Below are 25,169 nucleotides of genomic sequence, written 5' to 3'. Positions count from 1 at the left end.
ATGTGTGCGTTGGCCTCCGGGAAAAAGTTGCGAGTAATAAAAATAAAAACATTTTTCTACAGCAACATTGCTCCCAACTCTGATTTAAATTATCACGAATTTTATACAATATTAATCATAAAACGAAACTTAAAACGCTTAAAACTTAATTACATGCGATTAAGTTTTATAATGAATATTTGCTTCCAACTGTCTTTATCAATGTTCATAAAATATATGGAGGGTAGGTACGTCTACCCACCATAATAAAAAATATATTTGTCAATGACTCTGTCCAACTGCTGTGGTTAAAGTTCATAACGAAAATTTTATTTATTAACTCTTTAAATAATACATACAACGTGTACCGCTACGTACCACTTAAGACTGTAAGTCTGTACCTACATAGATTACAGCAATGCACATAGAAAATGTGCTAAATGCGGAGCAACGGCTGTTGAAGCAGCCAGAGTGAAATTTACAACTTTAGTGGGTTCAGAAGGAACCGAGTCATAACGCATCTGGAAAGCGTATTAATTAACCGTGAAGAAATGTATGAATACAAGTTGGAAATCTGTGTAAAATGCCGTGTGTAAAGTGTAGTGTATCTGTGTGTAAAGTGTAATAGGTAGGCATGCCTAATGTTATTTGTATAAAAGGTACTGAAAACTTTGTGAATGCGCTTTATTAATGTCTATTTTTTTATTAAGTTGCCAGTTGCCAGTTTTCAGTGTATATTTTTATATGTAAAACATTTTTTAATAAATAATATATATAATGTTATAAACATAAACATGCCTTTTATTTAAATCAATTGATAATACCACAAACAAGGGGTAATATTTGCATCTTGCATATATTTCGTGATATGAAGATAACAAATATGTTTATCAACAGAATTACTACCTACCAATACCCGCCAGGCTAAACCGGTTGTCAACTTTAGTTCCATTGGTACACAAAGACGGCGCCACTAGTATAAACGTATAAACGGTTGGGGACATTTTTTTGTATGGAGTTACCGTTCTTCTCCTAGTGAGTATTATATTCTTTGTACAAAGTTCAACATTAAGAATATGAGTTGCTGTGGATTTCGCCAACAAGAATATATATCTATGTATATGAGTGCCACGTTCTAGTTCACTTGGGCTGTGAATGAAGTTCAGGAATTAACTTGGCTAGTTTTTACGTAGGTACGCTATATTATATTTGCATAAGTTAATTATCTAAAATTTAGTTTGTTGGTATAAGTAGATCAAATCCCTAACTAATCAAACTAGATCTAATTAATTCGGTTAGGGGTCATCCATTAATTACGTCACACGAATTTCTAGGTTTTTTGACCCCTCCCCCCCTCCTTGTCACACTTGGTCACATTTTGGCAAACCCCTCCCCCTAGTGTGACGTCACATTTTTTCTACGAAATCGCCAAATCGAATTAAGTAAGTACCTAAGTATTATTAATATTTTATCAAAATATTTTTGACGATTTAAATATTAGTCATTTTATAACCCAAAACTGCTTAGGAAAGAAAATTAAACGAATAAAAACAATTATCGTTTTAAAAACTTGTTATTTAAATGTACAGCGAATAAAATAATTTAAATAAATTTTCGGTTACATGAAGTTAAAGTGACGTCACAAAGTTTGTGTCTCCCCCCTCCCCCATGTCACAATATGTCACATTTTCTTGATCCCTCCCTCCCCCTAAACGTGTGATGTAATTAATGGATGACCCCTTATGAACTTATTAAAAATAGAATATGGTCGTTACGCCGGGATTTCACCAGGGTGCAGCACTGTGCGGCACAAGCATTTTTGTACTGAATATGCTTGTGCCGCACAGTGCCGCACACTGGTGGAATCCCACTATTAGAGCTTAACAAGCTAGTAATATAAATTCAATTTTTGAGAAAAATAGAATATGCTCGTTACGCCGGGATTTCACCAGGGTGCGGCACTGTGCGGCAAAAGCATTTTTGTACTGAATATGCTTGTGCCGCACAGTGCCGCAGACTATTAGAGCTTAACAAGCTAGTAATATAAATTCAATTTTTGAGTTAGTAGCACACATGTATTTTTACACTTGATGACTATATAGATTAGGAAAAAAATTATAAAGGTATATTCAAATAAACTTTTAATGCTACTGCGTAGGTACGTAGTACCTGCCTAAGCTAACAAAAATAAACATGTTGACTATACGTCTTAGACATAAATATTATAACTGTATATGGCTTTAACCCGAAATATTTTTACTTTAAATAGCACTCCAGCAGTTTCCATGGTTTTTCTCATTAAATGTTTTACAACTTATTTCGTTTCACCTTGCTTTGGATCTTCGCTTGTTGATTTATTTTTTGGGGCGGACCTATCGTCATCGTCATCATCATCACTACTCCGACGAGGTTTGTCTTTGTCATTAGATTCTTTTTGTTCATTTTCGTCATCTTTTATTTGATAGTTGTTTGATATTTCTTTTTTTTGGGCTGCCCTATCGCCATCGTTTGAATCAGTGAAATCAAGATTCTGAAGTTCCTCAGATTTATTATGTTCGTCCTCTTCATTTTTTTTCTCGTCTTCCTTCTCGAGTTTTGCAATATTTTCATTTGATTTAACGTTAAATCGAACATAGGAACGACTAGACAACACTTTATCACTTTTACTATTTTCTTTAGTTTCATTTGCACTTATTTCTTTTTTTATAATTTTTTCCTCATATTTATCTGTATTGTCGTTGTTTATTTTTTTGTCATCTGATTCTTCAGAAATAATCTCATCTTCGGAGCCACTTTTGATTTTTAAATTAGTCTTAATTTGACGTTCGAATTCATCGAATTCCTGGGTAAGTCTGTCATGAAGTTTTTGAGTGAATTCTTTTGCAAACATTTCAGCATTTTCATCATCTGTGTCTACGTTCATTTCTGTTTGAGTGCTTAAGGCTATAGTACTACTAGGAGTTATTGCACTACTACCTTGTACTGGTCTGCCTACTTTCTTCAATAAGTCATATAAGAGTTCATGAATATACATCTCAAGTAATCTTTGTCTTTCTTCAGGGACTAATGATAATACAGAAGTGAATATCTGTCTATCTATACTTTTCGCATCAAATACAACTGATTTTTTTTCACTCGGTAGTACCAAAAGTTGTGGTAAGGTGTTTTCGTTACCTTTCGTGTTTGTTGTAGCGTATAATTCCTCTTCTGAATCGTCTTCGTCAATGTCTGTTTTGTAAGGCTTTGCAGCCTCTGCATTAAAATAATTCATCTGCTTTTCATGCTTTTGCTGTAAGTTAAAAAAAAACTTAACTAATTAGGAGGTTACGGCACTTACTCTCACTCTCGACACTCTAGGATAATACATATATTGTGAACATAACTGCAATATAATAAAAAAATAATACAGACTCAGCTAGTAACTACAGAATGTACCTACTGATGCGTGTACTTGGTCGAGAGATTTTTTTATAATTTTGAGACGTGGAGAGAATTATACACCTTCAGCGAATGTGTGAAGCTACACCATAGCTAAATTAACTAGCCCGAACTCATCTAGATGACTAAACTCTCAGGGTAGTCTTACTGACCTATTATTCATACGCTACTTGCTAGCGATCTTACCAGTATATCGTCTAAGTTGCCGACGAGCTGCGCCCGGACGTGCACCAGCGTGAAATCGACGGCGAGCAGCACGCGCGCCACGATGAGCAAAGTTGACAACATCCAGCAGATTGTGTGCAACCACGCCGAAACGATGCTCAGCACAGTTGCTTGGTACACGCCGCGGATGCGTCGGTTGTATGCTAGCGTGGCCACGTTTAAAGTGAAACCCCACCTACGTTATTCATATAGCTAGGTTAGAATGCAAGAAAGTCATTTGTAATTTGTGCACGTAACATAACTATGGAGATCTCTGTCCTTCAGTTCTTTAGGGCGACTCACATTAAAGTTGTTGGATCGTTACTTTCAACGTGATAATAGCATAAGTGTATCGCATGGAGTTCAATTTTGTTTAATTTATTCCATCTCCACAACTTTAATGTTTAATACAATGTGTATCTACCCATTGTCTCATTTATTTCAAACAGAAGAAAGTAAGGTTGTCCTGTCTGCAGCTGACTGTACCTACATTCGAAGATTTTATTAAATGAAAAGAGCAACGTACTACTTCTTCCTCACTTAAATATCTTTTAAGTAACGTGCTAGTAGTGTGTTTGTACCGGTTTTGGACCAGAACTTTTCCGCCAGAGGGCGACAGTATGTATGCGCAAGGTAGTGACAATTTAGTTCACCCTACTCCCCGCTAGATGGCGCCACTGTCTATGCGCAACGTTAGTTCCAAAGGTCGCCGCTAGATGGCGCCACTGGTTAGTTCACCCTACTCCCCGCTAGAGGCGCCACTGTCTATGCGCAACGTTAGTTCCGAAAATATCCGCCAGCCCCGCCGGAGGGCGACAGTATGTATGCGCCGCTGGTTAGTTCACTCTACTCCCCGCTAGAGGCGCCACTGTGTATGCGCAACGTTAGTTCCAAAAATCCCCACCAGCCCTGCCTGGGGGCGACAGTATGTATGCGCAAGGTTAGTTCTAAAAATCCCCACCAGCCCTGCCTGGGGGCGACAGTATGTATGCGTAACGTTAGTTCCAAAATTATCCGCCAGCCCTGCCTGGGGGCGACAGTATGTATGCGTAACGTTAGTTCCAAAATTATCCGCCAGCCCTGCCTGGGGGCGACAGTATGTATGCGCAACGTTAGTTCTAAAATTCTCCCGCCAGAGGGCGACAGTATGTATGCGCAACGTTAGTTCCAAAAATCCTCACCAGCCCTGCCTGGGGGCGACAGTATGTATGCACAACGTTAGTTCCAAAAATCCCCGCCAGCCCTGCCTGAGGGCGACAGTATGTATGCGTAACGTTAGTTCCAAAATTATCCGCCAGCCCTGCCTGGGGGCGACAGTATGTATGCGCAACGTTAGTTCTAAAATTCTCCTGCCAGAGGGCGACAGTATGTATGCGCAACGTTAGTTCCAAAAATCCCCACCAGCCCTGCCTGGGGGCGACAGTATGTATGCGCAACGTTAGTTCCTAAAATTTCCGCCAGCCCCGCTGGAGGGCGACAGTATGTATGCGCAAGGTTAGTTCTAAAAAGCCCCCGCCAGAGGGCGACAGTATGTATGCGCAACGTTAGTTCCAAAAATCCCCACCAGCCCTGCCTGAGGGCGACAGTATGTATGCGCAACGTTAGTTCTAAAATTCTCCTGCCAGAGGGCGACAGTATGTATGCGCAACGTTAGTTTCAAAACCATCCGCTATGAAATGAATAGATGTCTCCACTTTGTATGTGAGTTGTTGAATCGCTTAAATGAATAGATATCCCTAGTGGCGCCTTCGTCGGTGGACACCGCTAGTTAGTTCCAAAAATCCCCGCCAGGCCCGCCAGAGGGCGACAGTATGTATGCGCAACGTTAGTTCCAAAAATCCCCGCTAGCCCCGCCTGAGGGCGACAGTATGTATGCGCAACGTTAGTTCTAAACTTTCCCCGCCAGAGGGCGACTGTATGTATGCGCAACGTTAGTTCTAAAACCATCCGCTATGATATGTATAGATGAGCAGCCGTCTGAGTATTTCTAAAAAAGTCCGCAGAGTCAGAGGGGGTTCATGGTAAGTTAATTAATCTTGGTCAAGCAAATCTAGTCAGTAGAAAAAGGCGGCAAATTTGAAAAATCGTGGGCTACCAACACTACGTTTGAATAGTTCGAAAATCGTGTGTCATTTATATCTTATCTGTGGAACTGTTTTGTTTACATTTCATCGCTGTTCGATGTACATTCCTGCCTTTTGTTCGTTTCCTAGGGTTACCATACTTTAGTTTGCTTTACATTGCTTCTGACATATCCGGCTTGACAGACTATCGATTCGCTTAACAATATAGATGTCGCTAGTGGCGCCTCGTCAGTGGACACCGCTAGTTAGTTCCAAAAACATCCGCTATGAAATTGCAAAAAGGCCCATCATGTTTGTTTTAAAATATGAGACATATATCGGCGTTTTTTGTTAATACCACGTCAGTGGCAAACAAGCAGACGACCCCGCCTGGCAGTAAGCAGTCACCGTAGCCTATGAACGCCTGCGAATTCTATAGTTTACACGGATGCACTTTTATTTGCGGTTGGTTTTGTCGCTTGTGCTTATCAAATGTATGGAGTTTGTAGTTTACCAACCGTAAAGGGGTTTTTCTTTTATTATACCACATTGGTGGCAAATAAGCATACAGTCCGTCTGATGGTAAGTTGTTACCGTAGCCTTTGGACGCCTGCAACTCCAGGGTGGATACAAGCGCGCTGCCGACTGCCCAAAGATTCAATAACTTTGTTTTAAAATATGAGGCTTATATCGGCGTTTTTTTTAATACCACGTCAGTGGCAAACAAGCAGACGACCCCGCCTGGCAGTAAGCAGTCACCGTAGCCTATGAACGCCTGCGAATTCTATAGTTTACACGGATGCACTTTTATTTGCGGTTGGTTTTATCGCTTGTGCTTATCAAATGTATGGAGTTTGTAGTTTACCAACCGTAAAGGGGTTTTTCTTTTATTATACCACATTGGTGGCAAATAAGCATACAGTCCGTCTGATGGTAAGTTGTTACCGTAGCCTTTGGACGCCTGCAACTCCAGGGTGGATACAAGCGCGCTGCCGACTGCCCAAAGATTCAATAACTTTGTTTTAAAATATGAGGCTTATATCGGCGTTTTTTTTAATACCACGTCAGTGGCAAACAAGCAGACGACCCCACCTGACAGTAAGCAGTCACCGTAGCCCATGGACGCCTGCGAATTCTATTGTTACCACGGATGCATTTTTATTTGCGGTTGGTTTTGTCGCTTGTGCTTATCAAATGTATGGAGTTTGTAGTTTACCGACCGCAAAAAGATCCAGTTTTTTTTTTTTTTATATTCTACGTCGGTGGCAAACAAGCATCCGGCTCACCTGATGGTAAGCAGCCACCGTAGCCTTTGGACGCTTGCAAGTTCAGACTTTTGAAACCTATACATCATCATCATCATCATCATCATTATTATCATTAGACCCTCAGGAAAACCTCGACAGGGGACACCTCCGGCCCCCCTGCTCATGTAGTATTTAGGGTTTCTAGCACACTTATTTACGGTTGATTTTGTCTCTTTTGGTTATCAAATGTAGTTTGTAGTTTGCAGACTGCAAAAAGGCCCAGACTTTTTTTTTTTTTAATAATACGTTGGTGGCAAACAAGCATCCGGCTCACATGATGGTAAGCAGTCAACGTAGCCTATGGATGCCTGCAACTTTAGAGTTGTTACATGCGCGTTGCCGACTGCAAAAAGGTTCAATAAGTTTTTTCTTTTTTTATATACCACGTCGGTGGCAAACAAGCACACGGCCCGTCTGGTAGTGAGCAGTCACCGTAGCCTATGGACGCCTGCAATTTCGAGATGTTACATGCGCGTTGCCGATCGTTGAGATGTAGACCGTGACGTTCGAAAACAAAAAGTCGTATGTGACTGTAAACTTCCATTCACCGTAGAATTTGACAGATAGAGAGAGTTTGAATTAAGTATTGTAACCTTAGTCAGATAATGAAGCTTATTTGAAAGATTATTAACTCTAAGTACTAGAAATAAAGTAGATTTTACTAATGCTGTAATTCTGTAATGCGACATGGTCATGAAACTCATGCGATGTTGGGGGTATACTCTTCAATCTTTTCAATCGGAATGGTCAGAGGTCAGAGTTCAGAGGTCAGAAAGTCCGTGAGGGACAGAACATACGCAAAGTGACGAAATTGAAAACACGTTTTAATATACCTGACAACATATCAAGCATAACCTACGTAACTTGGTCGGGTTATTTGTTACCTAACATAAACCATACTAAATTCACTGTGGGGAATTAAAAAAAAATGTGAGAATGTGACAAGGACAAACAATAATAACGCTTTCTCTGCTACTCCTACTGAAAGATTACATAAGACTATCTCGTTTGGTCATTTCCCCCTCCCCCTCCCCCTCCCCCCACCAGTTCCAATTATAATATCATAAATGAGATCACAATACCTGCAACCTGTAACTGACGCATACGCTTTCTAAAATTAATTAAAAAATCAGAAAATAACAATGGAGTACGTCATTGAACTCGTTGCGAGGCTGTGGTTTAGTAACAAGGGGTTAGGGTACAATTATAAATGTGGAGATAGCGACGAAACAAATATTGCATTCATCTCATCAATCGAGGCGCTGGCACCTGACGTGGACATTTACAAGTGGGAGGCGGCCCGGATCGATCTCAAGAAGCTGATCAAAGAACTTCTGGAGGAGAGGAGCATCCTTCAGTTACACTCGGGATACCATGCGGAGGGGCTTTTGCTGGAGGTGCTAAGAAAACACAACATTAGATCATTCCTCTCCGTGCCTCTTAAACAGAAAACTTTAATCTGGAAAGACGCGGGGGTGTGGTTCGTAGAGGTGACCAACCCGAAAATCATCAAGAGAACTTATGTGTTTTTTGACTTCGAATAAGTGTACGTCTGTGTATGTCTGAAATAAAAAAATGTTTAAAAGTGAATGACTATTTATTTATTTACCAATCATTTAGGTATTTTATAATGTCCCAATGCGAGTACAAAAAAAAAAAATGCAAAAGCTGGTTGTTCAAAATTCGTTGTTAATTTAATCCCTTAGTTTTCTAATGTTTTTGATGTGAGAACTTTTTTAGCGGCGCTGGGCACTTTCCGAGGTGGGGGAAAAAATGATAAACTCGAGACAGCGATCACGTGATCGTAACATTTAGATGGCCACTCAATTAGATGGCAATTAAATCAATAAAGAAAAACTCAATGACATTACATGAAAAAGGTTTTAATCTTGTACGTACTGAAATACGAGGATCTCACAGTTACATTCAAACTTTATGTCACTCAGATATAATTCAATAAAGCTACATTTTGATGAAATCGCTAATAAAAGTGAACTCTATGTACTGGTGAATAAAACTCAAAATATCATGATCAAATATATTTAGATGCGAGATCTGCAAGGTAACTTTACAATTGCTATTCGAATTTTAAAGAATTAACTGTACAAATTTGAATTTTAAACAAGCTCACTGACCAGCAATTTCGGACTAAAGTTTTTCAATAGAAAGGAGGATACATAGTGCTGCAGACATTTTGGCCTAGTCATTGAGTTTTCACTTCTGTCGGCACTCCCGGAGTGCAATCCGTTGTTTTTTTGTAGCTATAATAGCAACGACTTTTAGCAATATAGTATGCCATATTTACTTCAAAGTTCATTGTCTTCGAGATATTCGACATCAAGTTGAACAATTTTAGGCCAACAACCTGGTTTTCAGGCCATAGCTTTTGTGTTAATTATTTTAAAATTTACATCTCTGACCAGTTTTTAGAGACGTCAAAGACAAACCCAAATATGCAGATTTCGTACATGTAAGATCCTTCACAGCAATCCAGCTACGAAAAAAGTGTTATTTTTAGACAATGTTTAAAAAAATCATAAAAAAATAAGTATTCATTAGTTTCAAAATCCGGTAGACAAGAATGGAGATTAAAGATTGAAGAATCGGTAGCCATTTGTCTTATAATTCTATCTGAAGTGTAAATGTAGAAGTAACGGCTCAAACCTTGTCAAATATCGATGAAAACCGCGGGGAGCCCCTTAAGGTGAGGTTGTGTAGAGCAATGTTTCAGAGTTACTAAGCGTGTATCATCATCGTCGTTAAAAATATATCAAGTTCGATTTCAAACAAAAACAAGACCTAACCTAATCAAAGCAAGTGCTATACCATCTACATATTATGCATAGTAGGTTCTGCCATCTTGTGGGTCCCATTGGAAGTATAAACGTCACATTTACGTCTCGCGCCAAAAATCAGATGGCTCCTATGCTGTATAGTTCATGCATGCTCCCTATTGTCAGTTCAGTACGGTGGCGCTTAAGCAATGTCAATGTGAAAACAAATCCGTTTAAAATTACAAGGAGGGATTTCATATCATCGCTAAGTAGGCGAAAGTGTGTCTGTCTGTCTGTTTGTCTGTTACCTCTTCACGCTTAAGCCGCTGAACCGATTTAGTTGAAATTTAGTATAGAGATAGTTCGAGTCCTGGGGAAAATCAGGGATATCATTCCTGAAGAGAGTGCAAAGGCGGGTGGAATTGAAAGGGTTAATGGCATTGCCTAATAATTGAAGTAAGCAATGAGCATATTGAATGATTGCTATTAGCATTATCCAGGCGCTATACCTACTTTAGCTGCTGTCACTAATTCCACGCAGACGAAGTCGCGGGCAAAAGCTAGTATTTCAATATTTTCGCTAGGATTTTTTGATTGTTTAGTACAAAAATCAACTTTACTTAAATGTAATAAGGTTGACATCTGTTGCGGGGTAGCAGAACTTCTGTGATTGTAGCTCAACTATGCGACGCTAGATGGGCTACTCGTATCTTCAAAAATAAAAAATCGTAGATGCAATTTCGACATAATTTCCTTTACTGTAAAGTTCAAATTATTGTAATGGGCTAGGGCTCATAGGATAATCTCTTTCGAAATAAGAAAATATGGTCAATCATCCTTTAGATAGCGTTGCGTTTGTAGTAGTGTGCATGTTGACGACATAGGTTTCCAGACCGCAGGGAAGCATCATATATTTGTTAATGCCTGGAAGATTGAGGCCTGTCTGCCCATGCTAATGCTAGCTCTGAGCTTATTGAATTGCCTTTCTTGGAACTCTTCAACGTACTTTCGGTCATTGGTTCATTTGTCTTAGAGTTTGGTAAAATGACATTCGGTGTATATGTTCAGTGGGCATGCTAAGGGTTATATTTGCAAAAACCCAGGTGTTGAGTTTGGTTAATGCTTGAGAGCTCCATGTGCATTTGGCCTGTTTAGTGTCCATATTATGCAGACGCACTGCTTGCCACCATTTGAATATTGTCTTTAGAGCTCTTTGCATTAGGTTGGATATCGTGTGGAAGAAGAAGTTTTGGGTAGAAACGATGTTAGACTAATAATGGACTGACGGATATAGGCTGTCAGTAGTCCTTTTTCCCTGCTTTTGCTATGAAGTTTACCTTGACCCGAGTCCAATTATCTGGTACGATTCACCACGCGAAACTTGCTCTGAATATTATGGCCAGATGCAGATTGCTGTAAAAGCGCCGCTGATTTAAATCAAAAAGTTTGGTCTAAAGATGTTTCTTGCTATATTCCAGTCGATATTGCGTGCCACTGTGGATTCGAGGATTCCTATGGGCGCAAAGCTGTGTTTATTACTGGTTGAGTATGAACCGGGGAAGTGGGTGTCTCTGAGCAAGTTCCTCTTCCGTGTTCATAAATGTGCCATCTAGTGTTTAAGGAGACCGAGATAGTTGGTTGGTGTCTTGGAGAGTATTATGTAAGTTCATGCTCCTTTATGAGTTTGGGCAATATCAGGAGGCACCCCGTACGATTGCCCTGTCTAGACGGAACCACAGTATAAAAAGTAACAGTGAACCGACGCCTTTGATATATGCGTTAATGCAGACACCGCATAAGAACACAGTAGGGTTGTGACAGACTTTAACACAACTGCTCATAAGACAAAGAACATTTCAAATAAGACCCGCTAGCCCTGTAAGTGGTACCGAGCTACTAACAATGGCAATGTATGCAACTCGGGTGCGCGCGGCAACAGAACAAGTCACAACAGAACAGGTCACAACAGAACAGATCATAACAGATCAGGTTAGAACAGAACAGATCACAACAGAACAGCTCTCAACAGAACAGGTTAGAACAGAAAAAGATAGAACAGAACAAGATAGAACAGAACAGAACAAGATAGAACAGAACAGATCACAACAGAACAGGTTTTGGAATTGATCTGTTTTAATTGTTAACAGAATGGGTATGGTACTACGCGTATCATAGAGCATTGACTGAATATAATAAACAAATATGGGAGGCAAAAATAAGATAATGGAGAAGGTTCCGTCTAGACAGGGCAATCGTACGGGGTGCCTCCTGATATTGCCCAAACTCATAAAGGAGCATGAACTTACATAATACTCTCCAAGACACCAACCAACTATCTCGGTCTCCTTAAACACTAGATGGCACATTTATGAACACGGAAGAGGAACTTGCTCAGAGACACCCACTTCCCCGGTTCATACTCAACCAGTAATAAACACAGCTTTGCGCCCATAGGAATCCTCGAATCCACAGTGGCACGCAATATCGACTGGAATATAGCAAGAAACATCTTTAGACCAAACTTTTTGATTTAAATCAGCGGCGCTTTTACAGCAATCTGCATCTGGCCATAATATTCAGAGCAAGTTTCGCGTGGTGAATCGTACCAGATAATTGGACTCGGGTCAAGGTAAACTTCATAGCAAAAGCAGGGAAAAAGGACTACTGACAGCCTATATCCGTCAGTCCATTATTAGTCTAACATCGTTTCTACCCAAAACTTCTTCTTCCACACGATATCCAACCTAATGCAAAGAGCTCTAAAGACAATATTCAAATGGTGGCAAGCAGTGCGTCTGCATAATATGGACACTAAACAGGCCAAATGCACATGGAGCTCTCAAGCATTAACCAAACTCAACACCTGGGTTTTTGCAAATATAACCCTTAGCATGCCCACTGAACATATACACCGAATGTCATTTTACCAAACTCTAAGACAAATGAACCAATGACCGAAAGTACGTTGAAGAGTTCCAAGAAAGGCAATTCAATAAGCTCAGAGCTAGCATTAGCATGGGCAGACAGGCCTCAATCTTCCAGGCATTAACAAATATATGATGCTTCCCTGCGGTCTGGAAACCTATGTCGTCAACATGCACACTACTACAAACGCAACGCTATCTAAAGGATGATTGACCATATTTTCTTATTTCGAAAGAGATTATCCTATGAGCCCTAGCCCCATTACAATAATTTGAACTTTACAGTAAAGGAAATTATGTCAAAATTGCATGTACGATTTTTATTTTTGAAGATACGAGTAGCCCATCTAGCGTCGCATAGTTGAGCTACAATCACAGAAGTTCTGCTACCCCGCAACAGATGTCAACCTTATTACATTTAAGTAAAGTTAATTTTTGTGCTAAACAATCAAAAAATCCTGGCGAAAATATTGAAATACTAGCTTTTGCCCGCGACTTCCTCTGCGTGGAATTAGTGACAGCAGCTAAAGTAGGTATAGCGCCTGGATAATGCTAATAGCAATCATTCAATATGCTCAGTCCGAAATTGCTGGTCAGTGAGCTTGTTTAAAATTAGAAATTCAAATTTGTAGAGTTAATTGTTTAAAATTCGAATAGAAATTGCAGATCTCGCATCTAAATATATTTGGTCATGATATTTTGAGTTTTATTCACCAGTACATAGAGTTCACTTTTATTAGCGATTTCATCAAAATGTAGCTTTATTGAATTATATTTGAGTGACATAAAGTTTGCATGTAACTGTGAGATCCTCGTATTTCAGTACGTACAAGATTAAAACCTTTTTCATGTAATGTCATTGAGTTTTTCTTTATTGATTTAATTGCCATCTAATTGAGGAGCCATCTAAACGTTACGATCACGTGATCGCTGTCTCGAGTTTATCATTTTTTCGCCCACCTCGGAAAGTGCCCAGCGCCGCTAAAAAAGTTCTCACATCAAAAACATTAGAAAACTAAGGGATTTAGATCGAATGTCATTAGCGCCAAGGAGCCCCTTAACAACGAATTTTGAAAAACCAGCTTTTGCATTTTTTTTTGTACTCGAATTGGGAACATTATAAAATACCTAAATGATTGGTAAATAAATAAATAGTCATTCACTTTTAAACATTTTTTTATTTCAGACATACACAGACGTACACTTATTCGAAGTCAAAAAACACATAAGTTCTCTTGATGATTTTCGGGTTGGTCACCTCTACGAACCACACCCCCGCGTCTTTCCAGATTAAAGTTTTCTGTTTAAGAGGCACGGAGAGGAATGATCTAATGTTGTGTTTTCTTAGCACCTCCAGCAAAAGCCCCTCCGCATGGTATCCCGAGTGTAACTGAAGGATGCTCCTCTCCTCCAGAAGTTCTTTGATCAGCTTCTTGAGATCGATCCGGGCCGCCTCCCACTTGTAAATGTCCACGTCAGGTGCCAGCGCCTCGATTGATGAGATGAATGCAATATTTGTTTCGTCGCTATCTCCACATTTATAATTGTACCCTAACCCCTTGTTACTAAACCACAGCCTCGCAACGAGTTCAATGACGTACTTTTAGACTTAATTTTAGAAAGCGTATGCGTCAGTTACAGGTTGCAGGTATTGTGATCTCATTTATGATATTATAATTGGAACTGGTGGGGGGAGGGACTGGGAGGGGGAAATGATCAAACGAGATAGTCTTATGTAATCTTTCAGTAGGAGTAGCAGAGAAAGCGTTATTATTGTTTGTCCTTGTCACACACTCACATTTTTTTTTAATTCCCCACAGTGAATTTAGTATGGTTTATGTTAGGTAACAAATAACCCGACCAAGTTACGTAGGTTATGCTTGATATGTTGTCAGGTATATTAAAACGTGTTTTCAATTTCTTCACTTTGCGTATGTTCTGTCCCTCACGGACTTTCTGACCTCTGAACTCTGACCTCTGACCATTCCGATTGAAAAGATTGAAGAGTATACCCCCAACATCGCATGAGTTTCATGACCATGTCGCATTACAGAATTACAGCATTAGTAAAATCTACTTTATTTCTAGTACTTAGAGTTAATAATCTTTCAAATAAGCTTCATTATCTGACTAAGGTTACAATACATCTCAACGATCGGCAACGCGCATGTAACATCTCGAAATTGCAGGCGTCCATAGGCTACGGTGACTGCTCACTACCAGACGGGCCGTGTGCTTGTTTGCCACCGACGTGGTATATAAACAAAGAAAAAAACTTATTGAACCTTTTTGCAGTCGGCAACGCGCATGTAACAACTCTAAAGTTGCAGGCATCCATAGGCTACGTTGACTGCTTACCATCATGTGAGCCGGATGCTTGTTTGCCACCGACGTATTATTAAAAAAAAAAAAAAAAAATTTGGGCCTTTTTGCAGTCTGCAAACTACAAACTACATTTGATAACCAAAAGAGACAAAATCAACCGTAAATAAGTGTGCTAGAAACCCTAAATACTACATGAGCAGGGGGGCCGAAGGTGTCCCCTGTCGAGGTTTTCCTGAGGATCTAATGATAATAATGATGATGATGATGATGATGATGTATAGGTTTCAAAAGTCTGAACTTGCAAGCGTCCAAAGGCTACGGTGGCTGCTTACCATCAGGTGAGCCGGATGCTTGTTTGCCACCGACGTAGTATATAAAAAAAAAAATCTGGATCTTTTTGCGGTCGGTAAACTACAAACTCCATACATTTGATAAGCACAAGCGACAAAACCAACCGCAAATAAAAATGCATCCGTGGTAACAAAAGAATTCGCAGGCGTCCATGGGCTACGGTGACTGCTTACTGTCAGGCGAGGTCGTCTGCTTGTTTGCCACTGACGTGGTATTAAAAAAAACGCCGATATAAGCCTCATATTTTAAAACAAAGTTATTGAATCTTTGGGCAGTCGGCAGCGCGCTTGTATCCACCCTGGAGTTGCAGGCGTCCAAAGGCTACGGTAACAACTTACCATCAGACGGACTGTATGCTTATTTGCCACCAATGTGGTATAATAAAAGAAAAACCCCTTTACGGTTGGTAAACTACAAACTCCATACATTTGATAAGCACAAGCGACAAAACCAACCGCAAATAAAAGTGCATCCGTGTAAACTATTGAATTCGCAGGCGTCGATGGGCTACGGTGACTGCTTACTGTCAGGCGAGGTCGTCTGCTTGTTTGCCACTGACGTGGTATTAAAAAAAACGCCGATATAAGCCTCATATTTTAAAACAAAGTTATTGAATCTTTGGGCAGTCGGCAGCGCGCTTGTATCCACCCTGGAGTTGCAGGCGTCCAAAGGCTACGGTAACAACTTACCATCAGACGGACTGTATGCTTATTTGCCACCAATGTGGTATAATAAAAGAAAAACCCCTTTACGGTTGGTAAACTACAAACTCCATACATTTGATAAGCACAAGCGACAAAACCAACCGCAAATAAAAATGCATCCGTGGTAACAATAGAATTCGCAGGCGTCCATGGGCTACGGTGACTGCTTACTGTCAGGCGAGGTCGTCTGCTTGTTTGCCACTGACGTGGTATTAAAAAAAACGCCGATATAAGCCTCATATTTTAAAACAAAGTTATTGAATCTTTGGGCAGTCGGCAGCGCGCTTGTATCCACCCTGGAGTTGCAGGCGTCCAAAGGCTACGGTAACAACTTACCATCAGACGGACTGTATGCTTATTTGCCACCAATGTGGTATAATAAAAGAAAAACCCCTTTACGGTTGGTAAACTACAAACTCCATACATTTAATAAGCACAAGCGACAAAACCAACCGCAAATAAAAGTGCATCCGTGTAAACTATAGAATTCGCAGGCGTTCATAGGCTACGGTGACTGCTTACTGCCAGGCGAGGTCGTCTGCTTGTTTGCCACTGACGTGGTATTAAAAAAAACGCCGATATAAGCCTCATATTTTAAAACAAAGTTATTGAATCTTTGGGCAGTCGGCAGCGCGCTTGTATCCACCCTGGAGTTGCAGGCGTCCAAAGGCTACGGTAACAACTTACCATCAGACGGACTGTATGCTTATTTGCCACCAATGTGGTATAATAAAAGAAAAACCCCTTTACGGTTGGTAAACTACAAACTCCATACATTTGATAAGCACAAGCGACAAAACCAACCGCAAATAAAAGTGCATCCGTGTAAACTATAGAATTCGCAGGCGTCCATGGGCTACGGTGACTGCTTACTGTCAGGTGGGGTCGTCTGCTTGTTTGCCACTGACGTGATATTAAAAAAACGCCGATATATGTCTCATATTTTAAAACAAACATGATGGGCCTTTTTGCAATTTCATAGCGGATGTTTTTGGAACTAACTAGCGGTGTCCACTGACGAGGCGCCACTAGCGACATCTATATTGTTAAGCGAATCGATAGTCTGTCAAGCCGGATATGTCAGAAGCAATGTAAAGCAAACTAAAGTATGGTAACCCTAGGAAACGAACAAAAGGCAGGAATGTACATCGAACAGCGATGAAATGTAAACAAAACAGTACCACAGATAAGATATAAATGACACACGATTTTCGAACTATTCAAACGTAGTGTTGGTAGCCCACGATTTTTCAAATTTGCCGCCTTTTTCTACTGACTAGATTTGCTTGACCAAGATTAATTAACTTACCATGAACCCCCTCTGACTCTGCGGACTTTTTTAGAAATACTCAGACGGCTGCTCATCTATACATATCATAGCGGATGGTTTTAGAACTAACGTTGCGCATACATACAGTCGCCCTCTGGCGGGGAAAGTTTAGAACTAACGTTGCGCATACATACTGTCGCCCTCAGGCGGGGCTAGTGGGGATTTTTGGAACTAACGTTGCGCATACATACTGTCGCCCTCTGGCGGGCCTGGCGGGGATTTTTGGAACTAACTAGCGGTGTCCACCGACGAAGGCGCCACTAGGGATATCTATTCATTTAAGCGATTCAACAACTCACATACAAAGTGGAGACATCTATTCATTTCATAGCGGATGGTTTTGAAACTAACGTTGCGCATACATACTGTCGCCCTCTGGCAGGAGAATTTTAGAACTAACGTTGCGCATACATACTGTCGCCCTCAGGCAGGGCTGGTGGGGATTTTTGGAACTAACGTTGCGCATACATACTGTCGCCCTCTGGCGGGGGCTTTTTAGAACTAACCTTGCGCATACATACTGTCGCCCTCCAGCGGGGCTGGCGGAAATTTTAGGAACTAACGTTGCGCATACATACTGTCACCCCCAGGCAGGGCTGGTGGGGATTTTAGGAACTAACGTTGCGCATACATACTGTCGCCCCCAGGCAGGGCTGGTGGGGATTTTTAGAACTAACGTTGCGCATACATACTGTCGCCCCCAGGCAGGGCTGGCGGATAATTTTGGAACTAACGTTGCGCATACATACTGTCGCCCTCTGGCGGGAGAATTTTAGAACTAACGTTGCGCATACATACTGTCGCCCCCAGGCAGGGCTGGCGGATATTTTTGGAACTAACGTTGCGCATACATACTGTCGCCCCCAGGCAGGGCTGGCGGATATTTTTGGAACTAACGTTGCGCATACATACTGTCGCCCCCAGGCAGGGCTGGTGGGGATTTTTAGAACTAACGTTGCGCATACATACTGTCGCCTCCAGGCAGGGCTGGCGGGGATTTTTGGAACTAACGTTGCGCATACATACTGTCGCCCCCAGGCAGGTCTGGTGAGGATTTTTGGAACTAACGTTACGCATACACAGTGGCGCCTCTAGCGGGGAGTAGAGTGAACTAACCAGCGGCGCATACATACTGTCGCCCTCCGGCGGGGCTGGCGGATATTTTCGGAACTAACGTTGCGCATAGACAGTGGCGCCTCTAGCGGGGAGTAGAGTGAACTAACCAGTGGCGCCATCTAGCGGAGACCTTTGGAACTAACGTTGCGCATAGACAGTGGCGCCATCTAGCGGGGAGTAGGGTGAACTAAATTGTCACTACCTTACGCATACATACTGGCGCCCTCTGGCGGAAAAGTTCTGGTCCAAAACCGGTACAAACACACTACTCGTGCTAACGTGTACCTACTAGGTACGTACTCACCGGTAAATCTTGTTGTGGCATAATAAAGTTATTGTATAATGCATTAGAGTGCCTTGACCGTAAGGTTAGGAATATTTTGACCTTTACAGGTGTTTGTGTCAGAGTGATCTAACAATCAAAGTTACTTGGATTCGATGATCACAAACCGGTAAATATGTAAAGGCCAATGCACATTCAATGCCAGTATGTTTACGTTTAGAAGAATAATTCTTTGGGTATATTTCGTCATGGATTTAAATATCTAGCGGCGTAAATCAATAGGTAAGGTCATTGCAGCTACATCTATCCCCGGGAAAGGGTCTGGCCGCAATCCTATGGTAAAACTGCCCCTGGCTGAAGTGTATACCTTTCTTAGGTGCGTTTATCTGCCTTATTATAAGATATCGTTTTACCAAATTCCAAGCCTAGAATCCCCTTGGTTTGGACATTTTTTTTTGAATAATCGTTTTTATTTTTTTGTAGCTTTTTTTATTATGAATGGGCTTACTCTTGGCCACAGACTAGCCGAGGCGTAGACGTGGCCTACGATGGAGCGAGCTCGCCCAGAACGTGATAGCTAAACTAGTGGTTCGATAGTTTGGAAATTTGGATGATACATGCACCTAAATGTCTGCTCTATTAGCGGAAACAGTGAACTGGCTCAAGTTTCGTTCGCAAGATATTATTTTTATTATAAATTCACCTATTTAACTAAGTAAGAATATGCAAAATCAACTTACTGTGGAGAATTAGTGGCATCGGCCAATTTTGAGCATAGATCCTGTAGACCACTGTGGGTGACCGCTGACGCGTAAAGGCATAGCACCGACATGGTGGCGCAGAACAGGAGCATGAGGGGCAGCGCGCGCCAGTGTCTTTGCGCGCTGTCGGAATAACATTTGACGATAAATGTAATTGTCCAAATTAGGTCGGTCCGGGTCGGTCTGTTACAAATGGCGTCGTACTGCACATGATGGACGAAAAAACAAACATCGTTTTAATTTGTCAAAGTTAATTGCAGGTTCTTTCATTATTCACTAAACATGTGGATAAAATAAAGGCTTGTGCACACCGGCTGCGTGTGCGTGACGTGCACGTGCGCGTGCGGCGTTGTAGTATACAGATCCTTATGAGAGACAGCACACCGCTTGCGTGACGTGTGCGGCTCCAACATTTTAGCGCACGCGCACGTGCACGTCACGCACACGCAAGCCGGTGTCCACAGGCCTTTAAAGGCGAATAGGATACTTAATTTGTAATGGGCAATGCGGTAGGTAATTTTGTATTAGTGAAATATCAAAAATAATTCTAATTTGCTATTGAATGTTTCACGACTGGTGCCATTACCTACCTACTTGGTAGAAGCTATGTAAACGGATGCTATCCGTATACTTACCTACTGCAATACCATCTGGCGACTGAGGTCATAATTCATAAAATCGTCTATTTCACTCTTGGTTGGTGTTACTCGTAACAAGGGTAAAGGAGATAGTATTATGACCTCAGACGCCATTGGTATTGCGGTAAGAATAGTACAGGATCCCAGTGCGACCTCACGCACGGCAGAGAGGGTGAAACGTCGGAGTGGGTTTAGTGGGTAGGGCCAAAATCTCCCCCTCTCTTGCTAGGAGAGGGGAAAGGAGCGGCGAGTCCCACGCACCGTGCATAAACGCATTGCCACTCCGTCAAAAAAAAATGTGTAGGTACTCACCCAGTGACGTTATTTGATGTGCCCGAAGAGCACATGAGGAACACGGTGGTCCAGACCAAGCCCGCCAACCTGGACACCAGGGGCACGTAGGTGGGCAGGTAGCATACGCTGTTTTACCTACCTCAAGAGTAGGACCTCAGACGCCGTTGGTATTGCGGTAAGTATAGTACAGGATGTGGACTCACCCAGTGACGTTATTTGATGTGCCCGAAGAGCACATGAGGAACATGGTGGTCCAGACCAAGCCGGCCAACCCGGACACCAGGGGCACGTAGGTCGGCAGGTAGCATACGCTGTTTTCGGCCCACTGGGTGGTCACAAATTCCACCGGCATTTCAGAATCTGGAGAAGTTTTTTTTTGTCTATCAAAGTACCGAGGCTGATTTTGATATGGTTTTAATTTTATTTGGTTACGAAGTGTCATCATCAGGCATCTCACGCGAGTCACGCGTACCAATAATTGCGAGCGAAAGAGACGACTCCTGATCGAATTTCGTAAACACCAGGTAATCAAATAAGATGAAAACCATGTATGTACATACAAAATTGGCGTCACTGTATAGGAAAAATTAACTGTTTCTTTATTTAAAAGAAGAAGGTAGTTTAGTTTTTTGCCATTTTAAGTATACTTACTGTATTGAAGACTATAATTGTAAATTATTATTACCTAAATCTTGTATTTCAGTCTTGAAAGAGAAGAATTCATGTACCATTCGGTGTACAGTGGAATGGGTCACGAGCTTAGGGAAGAGCACGCATTTTTCACCGAACATCAACCTTAGTCTGTGAATGCAGCTTGTACAGACGGACCCGAAGACGAATGACATGAAAAATAACATCATGTGAGCCCCTGATAACACAAAGATGTTAAAATGCAACATTAAAACGTCAAAATGTTTAACCCTACTAATCTACTGTTATCGTCCCCTTGCCTTGGATGCAGCTATTTGACATGAATATACCGATGTAAGAAGTACCTACCTAGTTGCTGATGTTTTAAGGCCCAATTAAAGTTCTGTCCTTCTATGCTCCGAAGCAGACGAAGTGGTTGATATAAACGTCAAAAAAGGTAAGGGATACAATGCATCCCGTAAGAGCTTGTAGTTCCGCGGAACTGAATAATAACTTTAGTCTCTATGAGTAGGTTCGCCATGGCAGATGACATTTCGTGTTGAGGGGGTCCCTGTACTCTTCATCCTATTTCCACTGATGAGATGCAATGCAGCAGACCATCTTATAGTTTCGCGGTGTACCAGACGAATCTTACAACGAAACAGGCGGGGTAACAGAACCACGTCATATATTGTGTTGCCTATGACCCAATTAGAGGAGCAATATGTTTTTTTTTTGCATATTTTAATGTTTGCTTACTTTGGTCATATGAATCAACTGATGAGGTACTATTAAAACTGTTTATATAAAATAAAGGCAGTTGTAGTGCTAATCAGGGTTTCGTCTAATGTTTGCAAATGTTGACCCACTAACAGACGTGTTGAAATACGATGCAACTTTACGTTTATCTAAATTCGTTCAAGGAGGCTCAATAGGCTCATGTATAGGTATTTAAGGTAGTCGATGTACAGTCGCCACCAGATATATCGGAGCGGCTGAGGTGCTCAAATACATTTGAACACGCACTCTAACGCCTTGACAATAGAGGCGTGTTCAGATATTTGTGAGCGCTTTGGCTGCTCCGATATATGTGATGGCGACTGTACCTAGGTAGGCAAATGCAGATACGTAGTATTGTTTTTAACACATTGTGATATCAAAGTAACGTTATGATTAAATCAATAAAATTAGCAACCTAATTCAAATAAGGATAAATAGGTCTATATATAATATAAATATATCTATAGGTCTGAGCGCGGGCAACCCCATTTCCCGCCGAGGTATGTATAGTGCTTTTCTCAAACATGCAATGAAATAAATAAAATAAAAAATCCACGAAACCCAAGTTTTATTTATAGAAAAAACTAAAAGTAAACTACACCCAAAATATAACCAACACGTACCTATATCATTATCACGCGTATGTTTTACACGAGTCGTGTATTTTTACTACCCGTATATTTTCATGTACCTTTGATTTTTTCGCCTTGTATCCGTCTGACTGTCGTATTCGTCACATAAGTTTACATAGTCTTTCATGTTGATATCATGTTTCACATACATCGTTGCTTTATGCATGGAGTAAATAAGTATAATTTCCACAGTGTTGACGAATTAGTAGTTACATTCATTTAAAATATGCCACAAAACTGTTTCTAATAAACTGTAAGTCTATTTCTTAGTTTCTCAAGTAATAAAATTGCCATAAGCAACCATATATGTACATACCACCACATATATTTTGTCTTTGACTTGGCGGCAGAGGCAGCAAGTTATTTAAAATCAATTCTGCTTACGCTGCCAATTCCAACACCTACGATTACCTACAATTAATATTAATTTCATTATTTCGTCGGAACTCATATTAAAGTAAAAAAATTAACAACGCACCATAAATCCAATAAAATAGGATGAAATTTTTTCAACTTTACCTCCATAACATTAAAAAAAATAACTACGCCTGTTTGAGTAGACCTTTTTACCGCTAACGTTTAGATGAAATATATTAAATGTTTTTATTTGTGTAGTTAAATTTATAATTTATAATTATATAATTTGGTTAGTAATGTATCATTTATTAAGTTCATGTTGATTTTATACAAATAAAACTGCAAATTATAGCAAACATTGTTTTTTTTTTTTATAGGCGTAGTGGCAGAGTGTCATTTCGAACCATAAAGCAAATACTGCCTCTAGTTTTTTTTAATCGATGAATGCCACGATGCTGTGTCACAAATATCTGTGAATGAAAATTAAAAAAGAGGACTTTGCCGGCCTAGGCCTGCAAGATGTGTATGAAATTCCATTAACGACCTTTTGTCCTAGCCGCACCTGAAACGTCATACTTCGCAGCCTATTATAAGGAACATAACATCAATATTTCATTGCATGTTTGAGAAAAGTGATTTAACGCTATAAATGTAAACCGCGATGACTTCACGACCCACGGCCTTGCTTATTATGTCACACGACATTGTGCAACAATAAAATTACGCCCGAGATAATGCCGAGAAGTTGACGGACTAGTTTCACTCATTTCGACAAAACTCCGGATTTTCCTTTTACTCCCATTCAGTTGCGATGATATCCGCGACGTGCAAGTTCTCCGAAACAAGTCTTTCGTCGCTCTCGTTCGAAAAGTGACCTTACTTACTATGCCAGAAGGATGAAATTGTGATGCTAGTTTTACCAAACCATAAATGAATGCCAAACTATTTCAACCAATAAGTTTTGGTCCTTTTAAGTTTCCTTCGTCATGGATTATACGTGTTGGCTAACAGAGGGCAGGGGGCAGATATTTGAAATTCGACCACTCGATTTCGTGTATTTTGTTAAATGATATCTCCATTACTGGGCGTTTAAATTCTACTAATTGAATTGAAATCGAGTGGTCTATACCACTAGATCCCAAATTTCGATCGTTCGTATTTCAAAAATTAGCATTTCGCCGTTTTCCACAGATTTTCGAGTGACGAAATCGAGTGATCGAATTTCTAAAATCGGCCCCCAGTATGAGTATGACATACCAAATCTTGAATTGTGCAACTGCATTGCTTGTTGCGTAGGTATAGGAACCTAGGTATACGTATTATAGTACCTACTTTCTACACAGTATGTCATTGGCAGTATAAAAGTAACTTGCACAATAGTACTGCTTTAGTAAACTTGGCACAGGCATATGGAAATGTTTTCTTGCTACTGCAGTGTTGAGAAAGCATACCTTTCCAGCACACATTGATTTCGCTCTCATTTCGTTCAATTAGTCTGAGCTCTTCATACAAGACAGTCTTTTGCGACGATTTGTTATCGTCCGAGAATATAAAACTGTTAACAATTGACTCGTCATTGCTCGATGATCCAGATCCGTAAGGTAAATCGTTATTGCGGTTTAGATACATGTGCAGAGGAATAAAATAATCAAAGAGTAGTATTATTATATAACTATATATCTAAGCACGACCAAGGAATCGCTAATGTCTATGCTAATGTCATGTTCAAAATTATTGTTTATATCTATCGGCATGGTAACGTAAGTCTACGATTTTTAAAATTTTCTTTATTATTAAGTGGAGCAGCCAAGAAGTTTAAACATGCATGCTGCTTGCCTGAGTTGCCAGGTTCCGATTACGAATATTACCAAAATTATACCAAGCTACTAACTCTGCAAGATATAATATGTAATTTGAAATGACAAACAAAGAGCATATAATCACTACGTTCATGACAAATGTCAAATTTCTATGAGAATAGGTATATACCGCATATATACCGTTTATAATGATACGGAATTATGGACACCAATGGACACTAAGTACTCCGTTAGTTTGTTAAAAAATAGTGAACTGTAACGTTTTTTTCCTGTATGATAGGATTGATAGGCGAAACGAAATAAGATTCTAGGGAAACGTTGAAAAACAGGGGCAAAATCGCGTTACTTGTTTCTTTTCTTATATTAAATGTGTCATACGCGTAATAATGAGTACCGAACTCTGATTCTTAGTGCAATATTTCGCAAGTATTCTTTTAAATTGATAGTCCTTATGTAACA

The 25,169-nt window shown here is 40.5% G+C and overlaps 1 protein-coding gene across 1 annotated transcript; it reads right to left on the bottom strand.

The window, feature by feature from the left end:
* Window positions 1-2,293: 2,293 nt before the first annotated feature.
* LOC134673612 (uncharacterized) lies at window positions 2,294-24,519 on the bottom strand. Its single transcript, XM_063531611.1, has 6 exons — window positions 24,342-24,519; window positions 21,177-21,359; window positions 20,695-20,851; window positions 19,539-19,682; window positions 3,604-3,817; window positions 2,294-3,268 (listed from the first exon to the last, which is right to left on the bottom strand). The coding sequence occupies exons 1-6, from the start codon at window positions 24,517-24,519 to the stop codon at window positions 2,294-2,296; spliced, it is 1,851 nt and encodes a 616-aa protein (XP_063387681.1).
* Window positions 24,520-25,169: the final 650 nt, after the last annotated feature.

The sequence above is a fragment of the Cydia fagiglandana genome, chromosome 18 (genome assembly GCF_963556715.1).
Source record: "Cydia fagiglandana chromosome 18, ilCydFagi1.1, whole genome shotgun sequence".
Lineage (NCBI taxonomy): Eukaryota > Metazoa > Arthropoda > Insecta > Lepidoptera > Tortricidae > Cydia > Cydia fagiglandana.
Note: the sequence above shows the minus strand (reverse complement) of the source record. Positions and strands in the feature narration are given on the sequence as shown.